The following is a 17,073-nucleotide window of genomic DNA, read 5'->3' on the forward strand; positions in this document are numbered from 1 at the left end:
ATTGCTGATTTGTCAGAGAAAATCTTTGGGTCTTGATAAAAAAGATCTGGGCATGCTTAGGACCATAATTCAGATCTAGTGACTTTAGATTTGATTTCATAAGGGGACTGTTGGGCCTCGTCTGAGGTTTACTCTCTACTGACTCCCTTTCTAGTTCTTTCTTTTGATAGCGATGGGTGACTCAGATATAACTGAATAGTAAACAAATAGACACTCTTTCCATATCATGAAGTGGTCACCAGTTACTTCAATCGTATTGGATTCGGCTGCAGCACTGGTTATCCCTCAAACTCCAAGAGTAATTTTGTATTTTTGGGTGAACTATCCCTTTAGTCATGTTGATTTAAAAAAAAAAAATGTAAACACGTAGTGTGGCGTGTGGTGTGTTGGCCAGCAGGGGGAGCTCACAGTCTAAGAAGGTGGTACCATGGTGTAGCATGGCTTAGCATTTAAAGGGACAGGCCTGTGTTTATTCCACGTTCATTTTCTCTGGGCTTCACTCGAATGAACTTAGCAAGTTAAAAAGTAAAACGCTCAACATCCCCCCCAAAAAAGGAAAAAGAAAAATGCACGTAAACACGAATCGCTCACTGGCTCTATCACATATTATGTACAGCCACTGGAAGCCGACCCCTGGGGGCTTTTCCGAAATTTAACCCCTGCATGTACAGTATGTCTGCCTGTTTGCAGGCTACTGAGCACTCGGGCCGGCCGGAGAGGGAGAAGCCGGGAGGTGATGGGATGCATTGGGTCGGCCCGCCACCCTGGGAGTCATCTGGAGGCCCGAGTCGACCTCTGCGTGTTTAAGCTGATCCATGTGTTGTGTTCCCTTCTCTCTGGAGGAGGCTGAAGGCTGCAGGACTCACTCCACTCACATTTGCATGAGCAACCCGAGGATCCACACGATCCTCCTCCAGCCTCGGTGAGAGTCCAGACTCCGTCTCTTCGAGCTCTCCGGAGCCATTATTTTATTTACTAAATGCCCGTATCCCTCCGCAGGGTCAGAGAGTATTTTGAAGAAATTGCCAAACGCTTTTTACGTGGGATTATTTCCCCCACGTGTGGTTATCGACGGTACCGATCCGCTGATCGATTCACCGAACACCGCTCCGTCGACGAGTCGCGTCGATGAAGGGAAAGATTCGCGTGCGGTAGTGTTTGGCAGAGGTAGGTGGGTCTACTTTTCTGAGGAGCCTAGAGGGGCTGTGCTGCGGTGCCACTTATCATTAGATATGGCCACCGTTACAGAGTCCGCCGGAGCGTCATCTTCAACTTAATTTTGTGGTTTGTTTTCGGGGTAAATTCGCGGCTCGGCCCCGGTGGCAGGCGGGGTGGTATTTCTGGCGAGCTAATGTTTGTTGCTACATGCCTCGGGGGGCGGCGGGTGCTGCGTGGCAGGCTGGCCGCGAGAGTCTCCTAACTGGCCGCTTGGTCCCGCAGCTCGTCGGTCGCAGCTGAAGAAAATAGAACCAGTTGCCAACCAAGCGGTCGGAACCCAGCGTTGACTGCGCGTTCGCCGGGGATTCGCGTTTAAAGTTGCGTTTTACCGACTCTTGCAGCCGCTTGGATTTTCCTGGCTCCGTTTCCTCCGCACGTAAATGGTAGAATTGTTGGCCGTACACTTGGGTGGCTAACACCAACTAGCTACATAACCCCAACTCGTGCGACGACAGCTGTCATTGGAGAAAGGAAAGTGATCTCTCCCCCACCGCCTCCGAATGCAAGTGAAGCGCTATTCTGCTGGATTTACATGATCCGCCCTTCCATCAAATGGGCAAAGTTGGGAATAACATCGCAGCGTTGGAATATAATGATATGCGTGATGCATTTCTGAGAACTGCGGTGTTGCTTCATTGGAGAGAGGCTAGCTAGCGCGGTTAGCTTGCTAGCTAGCTGGGGGTTGATATAAGTGCGACGTTTCATCTCCCAGTATTTTGGACATGAAGAGGACAATTCGCTACTCATAGGGCTGGAAGGTAAGACCCGCTGAGGAGTTTAATTGCTTTTCACGCCGGCCACATTCGTGTGGTGTTCACCTTTAATTTTTTGGAGTGAAGCTGAGCCGACGGTATCCACCTCCAGTCTGATGTTGGGGGTTTGTCGCCGCCTTGGCTCTCATGACTCAGACTATTCAACGGAAGGGAACATTCAATAGAACGGTCCATGGGCGCTGTGTAGCCAGGACCAGGGGGCTATTAGCCACTTTTTTGAATCGCCTAAAACACAATTTGAGACCAGTAGTCGCACAGAATCACCCTTTGTTTGCAACAGAAAGCAGAAATAAAGCTTACGTCATTGTATAGCATGTCATTTTCACTTTAAGCCTAGCATTGTAGTTCCAGCAGAACAGTTCCGTTCCGTTGAATAGACCGAGCCTTTGTGTGTGTGTGTGTGTGTGTGTGTTGGGCACAAATGCTCATCATCGCCTTGTATCCAGATGGAGGTGGGCTCGCGGATATTGTGGTAAACGATTGCAAGTAAAGTTTACCCTCACCCACTAGACTGTAGTGTCAGCTGTGGGACAATGGGAGGCAGAAGCATTGAGGTTTGGTGTGTTTTTTTGGTGGAGGCGATGAGTTGGCCAACTAACTGCATCCATAGGTAACCTGTTTGCTGTGGGAGCCTCTTTCAAAGTTCACCGGGAAATGTCCCTCAAATTCCCGAATCCAGTTGAATCCCAACCGCCGTCTTGCAAAAGATGGATTTGCTCCTTTGTGCTTTTCTTCTGTCACATCGATGCCAATTGTACTTTTTTGTGTGTGGGTCTGTGGTCGCCAAAGAAAAGGCGACAGAGTTCAACACAACAGGCTAGCTATCGTTAGCTGTGTGCAGCTGCTTTGTGCCCCAGCTTGAGTTAACAAAAGCTAACGTTAGCAATTGTGCCCATGGTGGTCGTGACTGCCGGGGAGTCACCAGATCCCTGCCTCGAGTGGTTATTTCCATCACTTTCTAGGGAGGCTTTCCTGCTTTTTAAAATGGTCCTTATTCAACAGTATTTTCACCCGTGTAGTGTTTTGGGAGCAGCGCTAGCCCCTCTCCTCGCTCCTGATCTGGAGATGTAAGCTCTGACTCTCGTATTGTCTGGATAATTGCACTGACAATTTAACTGCTATAATGACTATTTCTTGTGGAGTTTGGTGTTGTTCGACCGCCATCTGTCCACAGGGCCCGGAGGCTGTTGGAGGCCAATATAGACATAAGAGAAAGGGAGAATTGCCACAGATCAGCAGCAGAAGGTGGTATTAGTTCCACGATATCGAACAGCAAAAAAACACGAGACCTCTCCTGGCTCAGTGATACAAAATGTTGAATTCAGCCCAGGCCATACAATGTCCTCCCAAACCACAGTGAATTACTACCTTTTAATAGCACTGAATTTAAATAACAGTTCAGTATAAAAACATGATAAGAGCAAGTGTATGTAATGTGGGACCAAACAACAAATCATAAACACACGTATTGTACGGATGGGCCATAAGCTACATTTGAAAGGATACAGCGTAATGATGCAAATCTGGTCGACCATGGTTTAGAAACCATTTTTCTGCTTTACTGGAAATGAAAAAGTTGACTATCATGACTCATCCAAACTATTAGTCATAATGTAGTCTGATGTAATTGCATGTTGGTGCAGAAAAACAATCTAGTAAGAGATGCTAGGTGTAGATTTTAGCATTTACTCTATGTTGAAGGCATGGTTCCTCTGCTCTTCAGGGGTAGTCTGCTTTCTAAAAGGAAGATATTTTGAAAAAATGGCTACCTTTTGTCTTTGTCAAAACCAAATAAGGGAAAAATATCTGTTTTATAAATATTTTACGAATAACTTACTTATGAGTAATTTATCAGAATATATTTGTCATAACCCTGCTAGGCTTTACTAGGGTTTTATGCATGGGTCTGCATTACTGCCTAGACACAAGACACTGTTAGACATATTTAATCTTAGTATACAATCAAGCATTGGAGATCATGGACCAAAAATTGTCATTTTTAATCACCAATGTGAAGATTTACATCATACATTTATATTTATGATCTGTCAAAAACAGCCACAATGTACTCTATCGTGGGCTTTATCAAACAGTTAAATCTGTCTTGGCAACTGGTGACTTTCCTATCAGCAGATGCAAACCAACATGAGCATCCCATTGGATGGTACTGTCCATGTGAGAAATTTAAATTCAACATTCTCTTTCATTCTAGCTATTGTTTTTTTCATTTATTGCACAAAAAAAAAGACTTTGGCCATGTCTACATTTCATGTCGTGAAAGCAGCACAACAGCTACAGCTGCAGTCAATTGTCGCTGTCTAGATTGGGTTCAGATGAAGTTCTGATGTGAAATAAGCGTTTTAACATTGCTGGCAGTAAAATATTTGATCAACTGTTATGCACGTAAATCAGAAGAAGAGAGAAATGCTTCAAATCACAGTGGTGCACATTTCATGAGCTGCTATGCTGACAATCTGTACTGAGAGATGCACATGAGATGGTCAACTAATAAAAACAGTTGAAATGCATCTATTGTAGACACAGTGTTGGTCCTTTGTCGTAAAAGGGATGGGCCGGTCACACAGTCTTCTGAACTGGTTTACTGGAAACATCCATTTACAATTTAGGAGCACATCCCACCCCCCCAAAAAAAAAAGCATGATTATGAATCTGTAAACACTTTTTTACTATGTAGCAGTTAAGCTCTAAGCGATGGGCAAAACATTATTTGTGCTGCATCACTTGCCTGCAGCACAGTCAAAGTCTTAGCTGCACTACCTTGTTGAGAGAGGCTCGATCTTAACAAGATACTGGCACAACACAGATGACAAATTACAGTCAAAAACCTCAAGAAATATAGAGGATATAAAAGACATTTCACATATGCATTCATACAGGGCACAGAGGTCACCCAATGGTTTGAGCACCAAACAATGTGCCCTTTGCAGTCACAACATTTCAAAGCAGTTGAACACCTTCATAGAAGTACCAAATGAAGGAATATCTCTTTGATGAGTCTCTCCAGTAAAGTTCAAGAGACATTTAGAATCTTTGCCAACTGTTATGCCAGCTTTTGGTGACCCAACACCTTATTAACACAGTTAATGTTGTTTCTTTTCTTTTTAATTGGAATTGGAAATGGCCATTGGTCATCATTAAGGTATGGCTTTTGTACTTCAGTGTCAAAAAGCAAGACGACCTTTGGAGAAGACCGTTTTTGTCCAGTGGGAAAAACCAGTCTGGAAAAGAAAGAGATACGTTTCCAATCAGTGGCTGGTAAAATATGATAGATGCAAGATAAGATTTTAATAAAGGTTAGATTTTTGAACCTAGGAAATCCCTTATTTGGTCAACAGCAATACTTCATCATGCAATAACTTCTGTAAATCATGGAGCAACACAATTTGATGCTAAATGTAATTTACAAGATATGACGATCACATTGTCAACACAGGACGGGTTGAAAAAATACAACCAATGGGGAAAAAAGGCCTGTCACTATTAGACATGTGATTGGACCAGGGTAGGGGTGTCACGATACCAAAAATGTAGTAGTCGATACCGATTCCTGAAAATTTCATTGATTCTCGATATCTTATTCTATACCATGGCAAAAAAAAAAAACAATAAATCCCATTTTCTTCAACATACACTCTTTTATAGAAAATATTTGAACATACAAAAACCAACAGTGACTATGTAGCCTTCAAGTAAAAAATAAAAAGGTCAGTGGCATGTAGAAAAATTCAGATTTCAGTTATCAGGTATAGCTCAATGACTGTAAGAAAACAGCAGAGGCTGCACACGCAATTTACTAACACATGCACGCACACACCTATATACTTGAGTGCAAGGCTGCACCCCCCCAGCGCCAGTCAACAAGTGATTTAGCTCCTCTCCAATCATCCACACGCAGAACCAATATCCACAATAACCCGCTGATGTCACATCCATGTTCCTGGATAAACAGGGTCTTCGCTTATTCTGCAACAAGTTAAAACACAGCGTTGTGTCACAATCTGTGGGAAGAACCTCTCTCCCGTCTGCAGGAGCGCGTGCGTGCGTGTGTGTGTGTGTCTGCTCATCTCTGTCGCTAATCACACATTTAGTCAGTTATTAATCGATGATGTCAAGTCATGAATAGAAGGCAGGGTAATACGGAACGTTACAAGGACTACGGAAATGCAATGTGCGGCAACCATCCTGCAGTGGCAGGTGGGTATTGTTTGGTACCTCTGGTAAAGAGTACCCTGACATTTTTAGACTTTTGGCAGTACCGGTTCTTGTGACATTCCTAGACCAGGGCATGTGAGGGATGCGTAGAAGCATGGTTTTTTCGAAGTGGAAAGTATGTACGTCATCCCATGAACAAGCTGTATTGACACAAAATAATAATACACAAAGACATTTGTTGTCTGCCTTTATTTGTGTTATTCTGACAATAAGGAGTCCTATTCACTCATTTTGCAACATTACCCACAATGCTCTTAACTCACCCAAATATACAATATAAGTGGAATAGAACAATCTTTGGCTGTTAACATGTTTCTGTTGTCCAAACATGCTTTACATAACCCAAAGGGAAGCTTGATCAGTTTACCGTTGTTTTGTTTTTTTCAGTATACTTTTGAGCCACCTAATAATTTGACTTCACATTGTAGAATGCAACTAACCGGTAGCATTCACCATATTTACCATTGAGCGGTTTGTAGTGGGTTTTCTTTAAGTGGGTGGGTTGCAGTGAAATAGAAAACCTGGAGCTGCTGCATGTGGAGTGTTTGCAGAATGCTTGGAGAAAGATGTGGAAATTGCTGCCGCTCCAGTCCACTTACATTGTTTGGAAGCTAAGTTGATGAATATGTCTTTGCCCAGAGTTAAACATTTTTCAGTTTTAGATACAGAGGGTGTTTTTGCACGAAAGGTAGGAATCTTTGGATAGAGTAAAGGTAATGCTCCATAGGCACATAAACCAGATCCAAGATGCTTCAAACCCATTGAATATGGTCAGAAGTAGGTGTGTTACATGACAAAGTGGATGCCCAAGGACATAAAGTATTGATGCATGATCAAACAGATCTGAGAAATGGATGAAGTTTAGTGAATATTTATCAGAAATGAGTGGAGTAGACGTAATTGCATCACAAGCTATTGAACTTCCTCAACACTCAACACTGCGGCTCCATTTGTCTGAGCGATACATATAGCTCTATCAAATATGCTTAAAAATATATGGACATCTGGAAATTTCCCACGTTTATTCATCAAACATTCAGGCTTACATTTTTCTTATTTCATGTCATCTCCTGTTTACTATTAATTCCTTAAAAGCCTGTTGAGAATATGAATTCAAATGAGGTGAAAATTGGCACTTGTTTCATCTTTCAGAGTTTGAAAAGTTGTGTTATCCAAGCTTGGATGACCTGCCGTTAAACATCCCAATCTCATCTTTCTTATCTTTTTCAGAATGTCATCAGAGGATAAGACTGTGGAGCCCTCTGACCAGGGACCCTCACCGCCCTCCAGCAGTGTAGGGGCCACGTCCACAGAAAGTCCTGCCCACTCAGACAAGCGACCACGTGGCAGGCCACGCAAGGATGCTGCTGCCATCCTACCCCAGGTGCCACCCTCATCCACGCCGAAGAACAGAAAGAAGTAGGTTTTTTCCTCAACATGCAAATAAATAATTTCTTAATTTTATACAGTAGTGTTCCTTTTCAATACTTGAATTGGATACAATCAAAATTTGGAATGAATACAGTATTATTCATCAATTATGTATTCCACTTATTCTATGAGGGTCGGGGGGGGGGAGCCAATGTCAGCTGACATTGGGTGAGAGGCGTGGTCAATATTATTCCTGAAATATAATTTCTTCTACTTACCATTGTCAAGCCCATTACACTCTCTACATCATTAAGTATCACATTTAATTTTAATTCAAAGCAACAATATTGCAAAGAGGCTTTGTTACCCTTTTAACTCTCAAGGAATGGAACTGTACGATGGGTTAAATGAAATACAAATGTTACAAATTCTACAATCTTAAAAAAAAAAAATATTCTAAATAGATTACAACACCTTGTCATGTGTTATTGATTATTACTCGTGTTATTTTTCTAATAAATGTCCATTATCATTTAAATCAATGGATATCACATTATAATGTGATGTGTAGAAATGAGGAAATTAATGCTGCGAGCAGAGGAAAAGAGAAAAATGTCGTAATATTGGAAAGATATTCACAGGTTTTTGAGTAACACTAGCACAGAAATATCTTGTGAGGAATTGTACAAGATGTCTGGCTTCTTTGTTACTCCCATAGCAACATATAATGCAGCTTAGAGCCGCTCTGTAATAAAATGCCCGCAAGGTTCTTAACTCTCTCCCTAGTCTGTCCTCTCAATCAATCTTAATACCCTGCTCCCAATGGATCATTTAATCTGCAAGCATCCAGATGATGCGTTAATGCCACATTGGAAGGATGACCTGGGACAGACTTGAATTGTTTCATGTTGATGAACAGGTCAAGATCACACCAGCAGTTCATGTTCTACTCTTGCAGTTGTATTTATTGTTGTAATGGTCAATGTTGTCACGCTCAGAATTTAGACTGTAGTTGTTTTTGTGAGATCATTATTGATCCATCAGATTTTACTGGATTTTAACCACTGAATCCCTTGAAAATAGTCCCTTAACTGTCTCAACAATGATCAGAGCTTTGTAGATGGACCTCATCTTGTAACGCCAATTACATACACCCTAATGTGTAATCTCACTATTGTTCGTAAAAGCAATAGGTTAGTGAAAGCCCCTGTTTTAAAAGATTAGGAACAAAACTACTATTTCAGTGACCCACTATGCTCCACCACAAATGTTCTCTCTATCTTGTGGTCAGACCAACTGGCTGCCTCTTCTAATGAATACAAGCAATATGTATAAATAAATATTAAAATTACAAATGTTAAGTGTTGAAATGCCGGTTTCCTTGTGACAAAAGAGGACGTGTCAGAAATCACTGTTGTAGACCGGGTTGTTAGTATTTACTTGATTTGCCCACGCTCCATCTGCTAGTCAGTCCACGCTAGAATGACAGTGATCCGTGTCAGGTTTTCCAGGCAGCACTTTGCTAGCTGGGACTACTTACCATAGCATTATTTTCACCTTTTCTCTTTTTTCCTCTCTCCCTCTGGTGGGACTGTGGGGGGGGGGGGGGAAATAAGTTGTGCATGGTATGGGGTTGAATGTTAGTCTTGTGCATTTGTCAGTAAAATGACTGGCTGAAATTCGATTCCTTTAGCTTAGTTATATATAATTACATTTGAATCCTGTGTAGTAGGCTATGTAAAGAGGTCACCACCAACTAGTTTGTCTGTACACACTAGATTGTGGTCAGAGATTGAAAATGTCACACACAGTTTATTTGTGCGTTGCTTTCTGGAATTGAAACCTAATTAAACATCATAAATTATAGACTGTAAAAGTGCTAGAGAAGGTGTAGAACGGCATATGGCTGAAAGATGTAAATGGGCTGTTATTCTACACATTTAGCTTGCTCCTGCTACATGGCTTCATTGGGCCACGTCTCTGACCTTGTGCCTGTCAGATGAAGTATAGTTTGGAAATGTATATAATTGCCATCTTTTTTTCGTGCGGAATGTTCCAGCTCCTTCTCTCATAAGCAGTCATACATTGAACAAAGAAATGTGCTACGAGAAAATTAAGTTGGAATTTTATATGCACTATTTACTACTATGAAACTGTTGTTTTTGATTCTCTAGCTTGTTAGTGCAGATGCTACAATCATCTAAGTTGTTGTAGTTGTTTCTCTTGGTTTGTTCTTCTAATAATTCATTCAGGCATCCATTCAAATTTTTAATTGTGGGGAAAAATCCTATTCCTCAGGAGTATTTTGTGTAAGTTTAGATTTTGTTTAAATGCCAGTGTTATTTGAAAGTATAGCATGACAGCCTGTATTTGGCTCATCCGTTACTGTGTGGACCTAAACAACCTAAAAAAAAGTTCTCTGTTAACACTTGGTTGCTCCCACCTTACTTACATATAAAAGTATGATTTGAGCTGAGAGGTAATTTTATTTTGCCAGAGGCCTCTACTCTCATTTTTGTCTTTTGTGGCTTTTTGGGTTTCTCCTTATCTTGACATGGAAGTCATTTAGAGGGAGGAGTTGATTTGGCATCCAGCCATTTGTGATTTCTCTCTCCAGTGGCAGTGAAAATGTAGCCCAACCCCCTGACAAAGCTCTCTGTTTGTGGAAGAGAAGTGCATGTGCTGGTGTGTGTGTGTGTGTGTGTATCTGTACTGATACACAGGTAGATGGTTGAATATGTTAGTTGTCTGACTTGCTGACGGAGCATATTCAGTAAGATAATGGCTTTTTTTTAAATCTTGCTTTAAGGCACTGGTGACATCTTCTAAAGAGAAGAGAGGGAAGTGGGGAGGGGAGAGCCAAGATGACATTTAACTTGGCACTCAACAGAGCGGATCTTGAAAAGAAGTAATAATGGCACATGAGAAGGGATATCCCCATTGGGTTTTATTGCTTTCGCTTTTAATCCTTGTTGTTAAATAATCAGCATTAAAAACAAACCAACTGTCCAACAAAATAGACGGGGGTGAAAACAACAGAGTTAACAATGGTGTAAAAATAATTCTATGATGCTTATACTGTATTATTGGTTTTGTCCAAAGCTTTAGTGAATAATGGCAGTGTATTTGGATGTGATTATAAACAGAGCCACTAATAATTGCTCAAATAACCCCAAGGAAATGTTTGGAGAAAATCCCAAACATGACGCATGCACATCCATTTTTAGATTATTTGTAGTGTCTTAAATAACTGAGCTATTATTACATAATACATAAGGTCTGCATTCTAATTTGAAATTCAGTTTGAGCATGTTCAGCTAGACTCTAATGAGTTGTCATCCCTCAAGGGACACGATAAAGTTGCAATGAAGACCAACACACACGTCACAATGCTGGTGTATGAGCAGTGGTACATTTGGATTGGTTTGTGAATGGCGTTACAAAAATGCCAACAGTGCCTCTTATTTCTGATTCACTCTTGACCTGAATTTAATAGAGCAGAGTTATCCAGATCAGCCATCCTCCATCTTTAAAATTGATGTACTACCAGTCTAAATTGAACAACCCCCAAGCTACCACCCATCCTACCATGCCCACCGGTTTGTGTCCCTCCATTAAAAATCAGTGATCGCTGTGACTATATTTAACTAATTCATTACCGCATCGCCACCCCTTCTCTTGAGGCGAACCCAAACACTCCTGTCTCCTGCTTTTTCACTGCCTCTGTTAATTCGTCTGTGTCTTTTCCTCACTTTAGGGGTCGCACCAGAGGAAGGCTTGCCGTAGACGAGGAAGACAGTATGGACGGGACTGAGATAACGGAGTCCATAGGCACTCAGGACACAGGTGAGACTTTGCAGATCCATCACGCACACGTCGGTTGGTACTGACGTAAGACTTGAGCATCCAGGCTGCCTCATGCAGAATGCTTCAGAGCATATTTCAGCAAAGGCAGAGGGTTCTACCTCTCCTGGAGAAGGATGGATGAGAGCTTTTTCTTGGCACCTCATGCTTCTACTTCAGTGCTATAATTGAAAGGGTTTAGCTTGAGCTGTGAAGCTGCAGTGGGTGTGTGTATTTTTTTTTCTCCCCTTACTGCTTCCATCTCTCCTCCTGCTCCGAGATTGGCATTGAGGTGCAGTGGGAAAGAGCCCAAGGCTAATGCCCTCTAAAAGCTTTTTAAAATCCCATCAGTCTCTCTAGACCCATTTATGTGCTTTTTTTATGTGTGTACATCACATCATGTGACCATGCCTACCATTCTTATACATCTCAGTGCTTGCTCTGTTGCTGTGCTGGAGATATTGGGGGGGGGTCGGTCTCATTCTGCCAGTGGCTACTCTTTCTTTTATTAGCTGTAGTTTACCTTCCACCAACCACACGCAATTTTTATTTAAAACACATGATAAAAAAAAAAATCTTAAAAAACTGACAGAGGATGCTCTTGGTTTTTTTCCGCTCCCTGTCTCCTCCCTGCTTAACTTATAGACCGGTTGTTACCTCAGCGGCTTTCTCTGCCTTTAGGCTTTTGGCAAAACTAAATCTACAATTCTATACCATCGCGGTAAAGTGATATGTGTGCAGCTGAGGGGAAGCAGGCTACATCTGTTTTCTGAAAAGGTCAAGACATGAGCTAAATTAAGTTATTCTGTTACCCCTGATTTGTGTCAGTTGGACAACATAAAGATTTTAAATATATTTGACACCATTCCTAACTGCATACTGAAACAGTTCATAGGTATATTTGGTTAGGACGTAATTAGCTTGAATTTATCCTTGTGTTATTCCATTGGATGACACAGAATTATTGTGGTATTAGCCTAATTACATTACGTTAATAAAACATTTCCAGGGCCCAAAGTCCCTGTGAGACGTACTTTTGGGAGTCGCTTTGTGTGATACAGACACAGTGAACTTTGTCTTTTTTTTATATAATTTACATCAAAAGCCCTCATGATAGCAACAAAATTGGGCTCAGTTGTAATTCATGCAAAATTTCCCCCATTAATATTAAACCCCACTTCTTGAGACATTTTGGCAGCCATTATTCTTGTTTTTTCCCTGCCTCTGTTGTTGTTGGTATTCTGTACAGGAGCTTGATGTTCCCAGTGGGTTTACTGTAATCAGTGCTTGAGCATATGGTCCTCATATTTTAAGATCCATTTCACTAATAATGGCTGTGTTTTTGACCTGGAGCAAACTGACTAGAATGCAGCCAGTTTCCCCTATGACAGCTTGTATTAGTCAGACAGTGCATGCTGGTTTTACAGTTATAATTGGCAATGAATTAAAGAGCAATTGAGTGTTTAATGGGCCGGAATACTCACAAATGCAATAGACAGATGCAATGCTCCTTAAATATATAATAATCAACAACGCTTCATTAAAATGTTTAAAAACAACTCGGATCTATGTTTTATATGTTGTTGACGTGTGTACTTACATTATCAAACATGTTTCCCACTATGTTCAAATCCAGAGAAATCCCCCAATTTTATATAAGGTAACGGGTCTTTTTATTTGGGGTTCCTTTTCGTTGTCCTGTATCCGCTTTACCTGTGGCTTTGCCCGTCCGTGTTATAACTCCCCAGGCAACGTATGACAACAGAGAGTTAAAGTTAAGTTCCTTACCCTGTTTGTATTAGTCACCCATAATGTATTGTCAGGTAGATTTTCATCAGCAATGGTGGTGAAGACAACCACTCCCATGATCCCACGTTGCTTCACAACGTCATCAAACTAGGTCTTTTGTCAATATTTTTGATCGAGAGACCCCTAGCAACTCAAGTGACCTATTGTATGTTTATTTCTTTAATGACTTACTGATTATTTCATTTGTTTGTTATCATCAGAAACACAAATCCTGCCAGTGGAGGCCGTGGAAGTGGTGACCGGTGAGGTGCCAGAGAAGGACGATCCCTCTTGCCCTCTGGCCCAGAGCCCTCCAGCTGAGAATTCAGCAGGACCATCTGTCCCAGGAAGTGGAGAAGTCAAAAGCAGGTTAGAAACACTAAACTTCCCCTGGATCATCGTTGTTTGAGAAATAAAGAAACCAGTGTTTTAGGTCATTTGTTTTTAAAAAGTGGGACAGATGACACCTCAGAAAACTAATGTGGTTTTACAGTGTTTTGATCTAGAAAATATAAATATGGCTGTACATTTTAATGGTAAGATTGTAAACTGGCACATAACATCTCAACCAGAGTGATGCGTGACAAAATTCAGGCATTTAGAGGTTAACCTGCAAGGAAAGAAGGCTACGTGTGCTAGCACTGCTAATGTTAACAACACTCTGTAAACCAATATGACATAATTCACCAGTAAAAGCTGTGTTCTTGTTTACATTTGATAATTTTCCAAGTGTTATCTTTTATATTGCTAAACTAGTCCAAATATACATTTTATATTTAAATTGATGAGGAAATTAGTTTTTAGGCACAGCCTTGGTCGACATGTGGTGCACTTGAATGCAATTATGCATTTGTATTCTGCTATGTGACAAGTGTGTTTGCCTTGCTGTGTGCACATGCATGGATGGATCAAATCTGCTGGTTAAGGCTGCACTCTCCTCCCAGGCGTCACTCTGTTAAAGGTTATAATCCATCTTCTGGACTGTCTCTGCTATTGATGTTAGTGATGGAGGGTAGAGCAGCAGCATCTCCGGGGATCTTATTAACAGGGCCATCTCATTGCTTAACAACGTGATAAATATTTACCCTTTTTTTTCCTTCTTAACTTTCAATCTCTTGGCTACTATTATCTTGTTTTGTTTATTTACCATTCTCCAAAATATCTTTCTAAAATGGACTCTGCAAAATTTCTAAGACAACTTTAGCTTTTTGTTTTCAACTCATAAGTCTTACACAAAAAATAATGCAGAATTAAACATTGTTTAAATTAAGCACCTTTTTCAGAACAAAGGCATCATGTGTTTGTATTTATGTTGCTCCCAGACAGTCCCATTGCCAGAAAAAGAAGGCCCTAATTAAGGGTGACACACATGGCACTGTCTTAACTCACAGTACTTATATATAATTAAAACCCCCCCACCACCCATTTTCTTTGTTTCAGTGAGCGTCTCTGTGCCTTCTGTTACTGCGGTGGCCATAGCCTGCTGGGTCAGGGGGATCTGCAAGTATTCAGTACCACGCCTCAGCTTGAAGCACTATTCATCCAGAAGGGTGGAGGAGGCTCGACAAGTGATAGCAGTGATGGTGATAAAACCACTCAGCCAAAAATGGCTGGAGAGACCACCTCAGGACAGAGGGAAAAGACAAAGTAAGTAGGCCTGGCTGACAGTGTTAAAACAAATGGCTTGGATGTCAGTGTTGGTCAGAACTGCAATTTCATCTGTGATGTCTCGCTGTTCAAAGTTAATGATCTGCATAGAAATAGAATTTGCCTCATTTCATTGATTGGTCAGCTTGAGCCTTTTTACACGATGAACGTAGGTGGGTAAATAACAGACGCGGTTGTAGGTCAAATTTACTTTGGACTTTTATGTTGGGAAAAAATTAACTTCGTACACATTCGACCTTACACTCAAAGAACCATGCACACAAACATGTACACAGACCGCACAGGCCAAAGGGCATCCCTCAGTTAGCATGTTGTGTTGTCATTTTTCCTTTGAAGATTAGATAAATTTGCCTAGAAGCCATACTATCCGTCAGTGCCCTGAGGCTGAGGGATGCCACATCGTGTGTGTGTGTGTGTGTGTGTGTGTGTGTGTGTGTGTGTGTGTGTGTGTGTGTGTGTGTGTGTGTGTGTGTGTGTGTGTGTGTGTGTGTGTGTGTGTGTGTGTGTGTGTGTGTGTGTGTGTGTGTGTGTGTGTGTGTGTGTGTGTGTGTGTGTGTGCATTCACATGCACACATGCCATGCCAACAAAGGACCCTCCCTGGACACTTTTTGGTCAGCTGCCTAATTTGTTTTGGTCCGTTGGAACCAATTGGGTGCCTCTCTGGGTTCCCTGTGAAATAATGTAATGGACATTGTGAGCGGTATGGGTCTGGCACAATGCCAAACCTAACCAGTAGCTGTTTGTGTGTGTTGTAGCTGTGTGATTGGTCATTGGGGCCAGCCCTCAGTTGTGCCACACAGAGGCAGGGGAGTAGGGAGCCCAGGGCAGGAGGATAAATTGTATATTGATTCGTCAGAGAAGCAGTGTTGGTGGAGGGGAACTGTGGAAACGTGAGGAGGTGGAAAAAGATCATTTTGTAACCTGTGTTAAAACTTTGGCTCTAAACAATAATCTGACACGGCTGTTTGTCATGTCTGTGCCATCATGCTTCCAGAAGCCAGTGTCTTGATTTTGGCCATTGGTTTGTTTACTGGAACTTAGGTTCTTTTTAAATGCTAATGCTCCCTCTCCACATTTTCCGCATGCTATGTGGCTCACTAGTTCAAGCCAGGGACTCAGAGAAACACATCCTTTTGAACAGATTTTATGAGACAGAACAGCCAGCCTCTTGTGCAGACCCAAAACAAGAAGGCCCTCTTCCTCCTCCTCCTCCTCTCCCTCCTCCCCCACAGCTTTTTATTTGCTCTCTAACATTTTCCCCCAGCTCATTCTCTCTGTCTACATCTCCTTGCTTTTGAAAAACACATCGTCCTCTAGCTTTTATGTCTCTGTTTTTGATTCATTTTTAAGTTGATTCAGGCTGTCTCTCTAGCTTACGTAGCAAATGTTTTAGCTGTTCTCTTTTAAAAAAGAATCTGTGCTGGCATGCTTTCTTTGCTAACTTTTTCCTTTGTGTCAGTGTGTCTGAAAGCTGCGAGGAGGAACCAGACCCAGCCAGTCGAATTTGGGATGAATTGTCTCATGTTGGCCTTCCACAAGATCTTAAGGTCCAGTCTGTCTTCGAGTCAGGTAAGACAGTGACAATTTTATTGGAGAGTTGATATTTAGATATTAATGTGTCATCTATAAGTGCTCAATATGTTCATTTGAATTAATAGAAATTTTATCCAAATTTCAGGGCAATGCTGGGCACATCAGAGTTGTGCCTTGTGGTCCGAAGGTGTTTGTGAGGGCGAGGGACAATCTCTGCTTAATGTGGACAGAGCCATTGACTCAGGGAGCACAAAGGTGAGTCATGGAAGAACATCCATGGACTAATAGGTGTTAACACCATCTTAATGTGTTGGGGCGGCAGGGGAGGGTCTGCGTCAGTGAGGCACAGCCAAGCTGATGGATCAGACTGGCTGGTAAAGGTCGGCCCGGCAGCGTGGATCTCTCAGCTGTGAAATGGAAAAGGTCATGCCACTCAACAGGGCTGAGCTCTCATGGCAGCTTAGCTCCTAGCGTTAGCAGTGGCACAGCTCACAGCTCTCCGATTGCGTTTGCAGCCCAGTGGTCATGTAGCCCATCAGCAAGTCCTACACTTGAACTCATGAGTGGCTGTTTGTGCACAGTCGTAGAACTGAGAAATAGGAACTGTGTGACAGGAGCTTGACGTCAACTTTTTAAGGCAGGTTT

General features: G+C 41.9%; 1 protein-coding gene across 11 annotated transcripts in view; it reads left to right on the forward strand.

Moving 5' to 3' along the window:
• Positions 1-712: 712 nt before the first annotated feature.
• Positions 713-17,073, forward strand: part of kmt2cb (lysine (K)-specific methyltransferase 2Cb) — a 60,283-nt gene continuing 43,922 nt past the window's right edge. For 8 of the 11 annotated variants that reach the window (XM_034612526.1, XM_034612529.1, XM_034612530.1 and 5 more), the window contains exons 1-7: positions 1,197-1,976; positions 7,455-7,643; positions 11,353-11,441; positions 13,448-13,595; positions 14,667-14,873; positions 16,355-16,464; positions 16,574-16,683. In XM_034612526.1, coding sequence (XP_034468417.1) covers positions 7,456-7,643; positions 11,353-11,441; positions 13,448-13,595; positions 14,667-14,873; positions 16,355-16,464; positions 16,574-16,683 — 852 coding nt within the window. In that variant the 5' untranslated portion in view covers positions 1,197-1,976; position 7,455. Of the gene's footprint in view, positions 1,168-1,196; positions 1,977-7,454; positions 7,644-11,352; positions 11,442-13,447; positions 13,596-14,666; positions 14,874-16,354; positions 16,465-16,573; positions 16,684-17,073 lie in introns of those variants that run through there. The other 3 variants (XM_034612535.1, XM_034612537.1, XM_034612527.1) reach the window with 2 other exon arrangements.

This window comes from Hippoglossus hippoglossus, chromosome 17 (genome assembly GCF_009819705.1).
Source record: "Hippoglossus hippoglossus isolate fHipHip1 chromosome 17, fHipHip1.pri, whole genome shotgun sequence".
Taxonomy (NCBI): domain Eukaryota; kingdom Metazoa; phylum Chordata; class Actinopteri; order Pleuronectiformes; family Pleuronectidae; genus Hippoglossus; species Hippoglossus hippoglossus.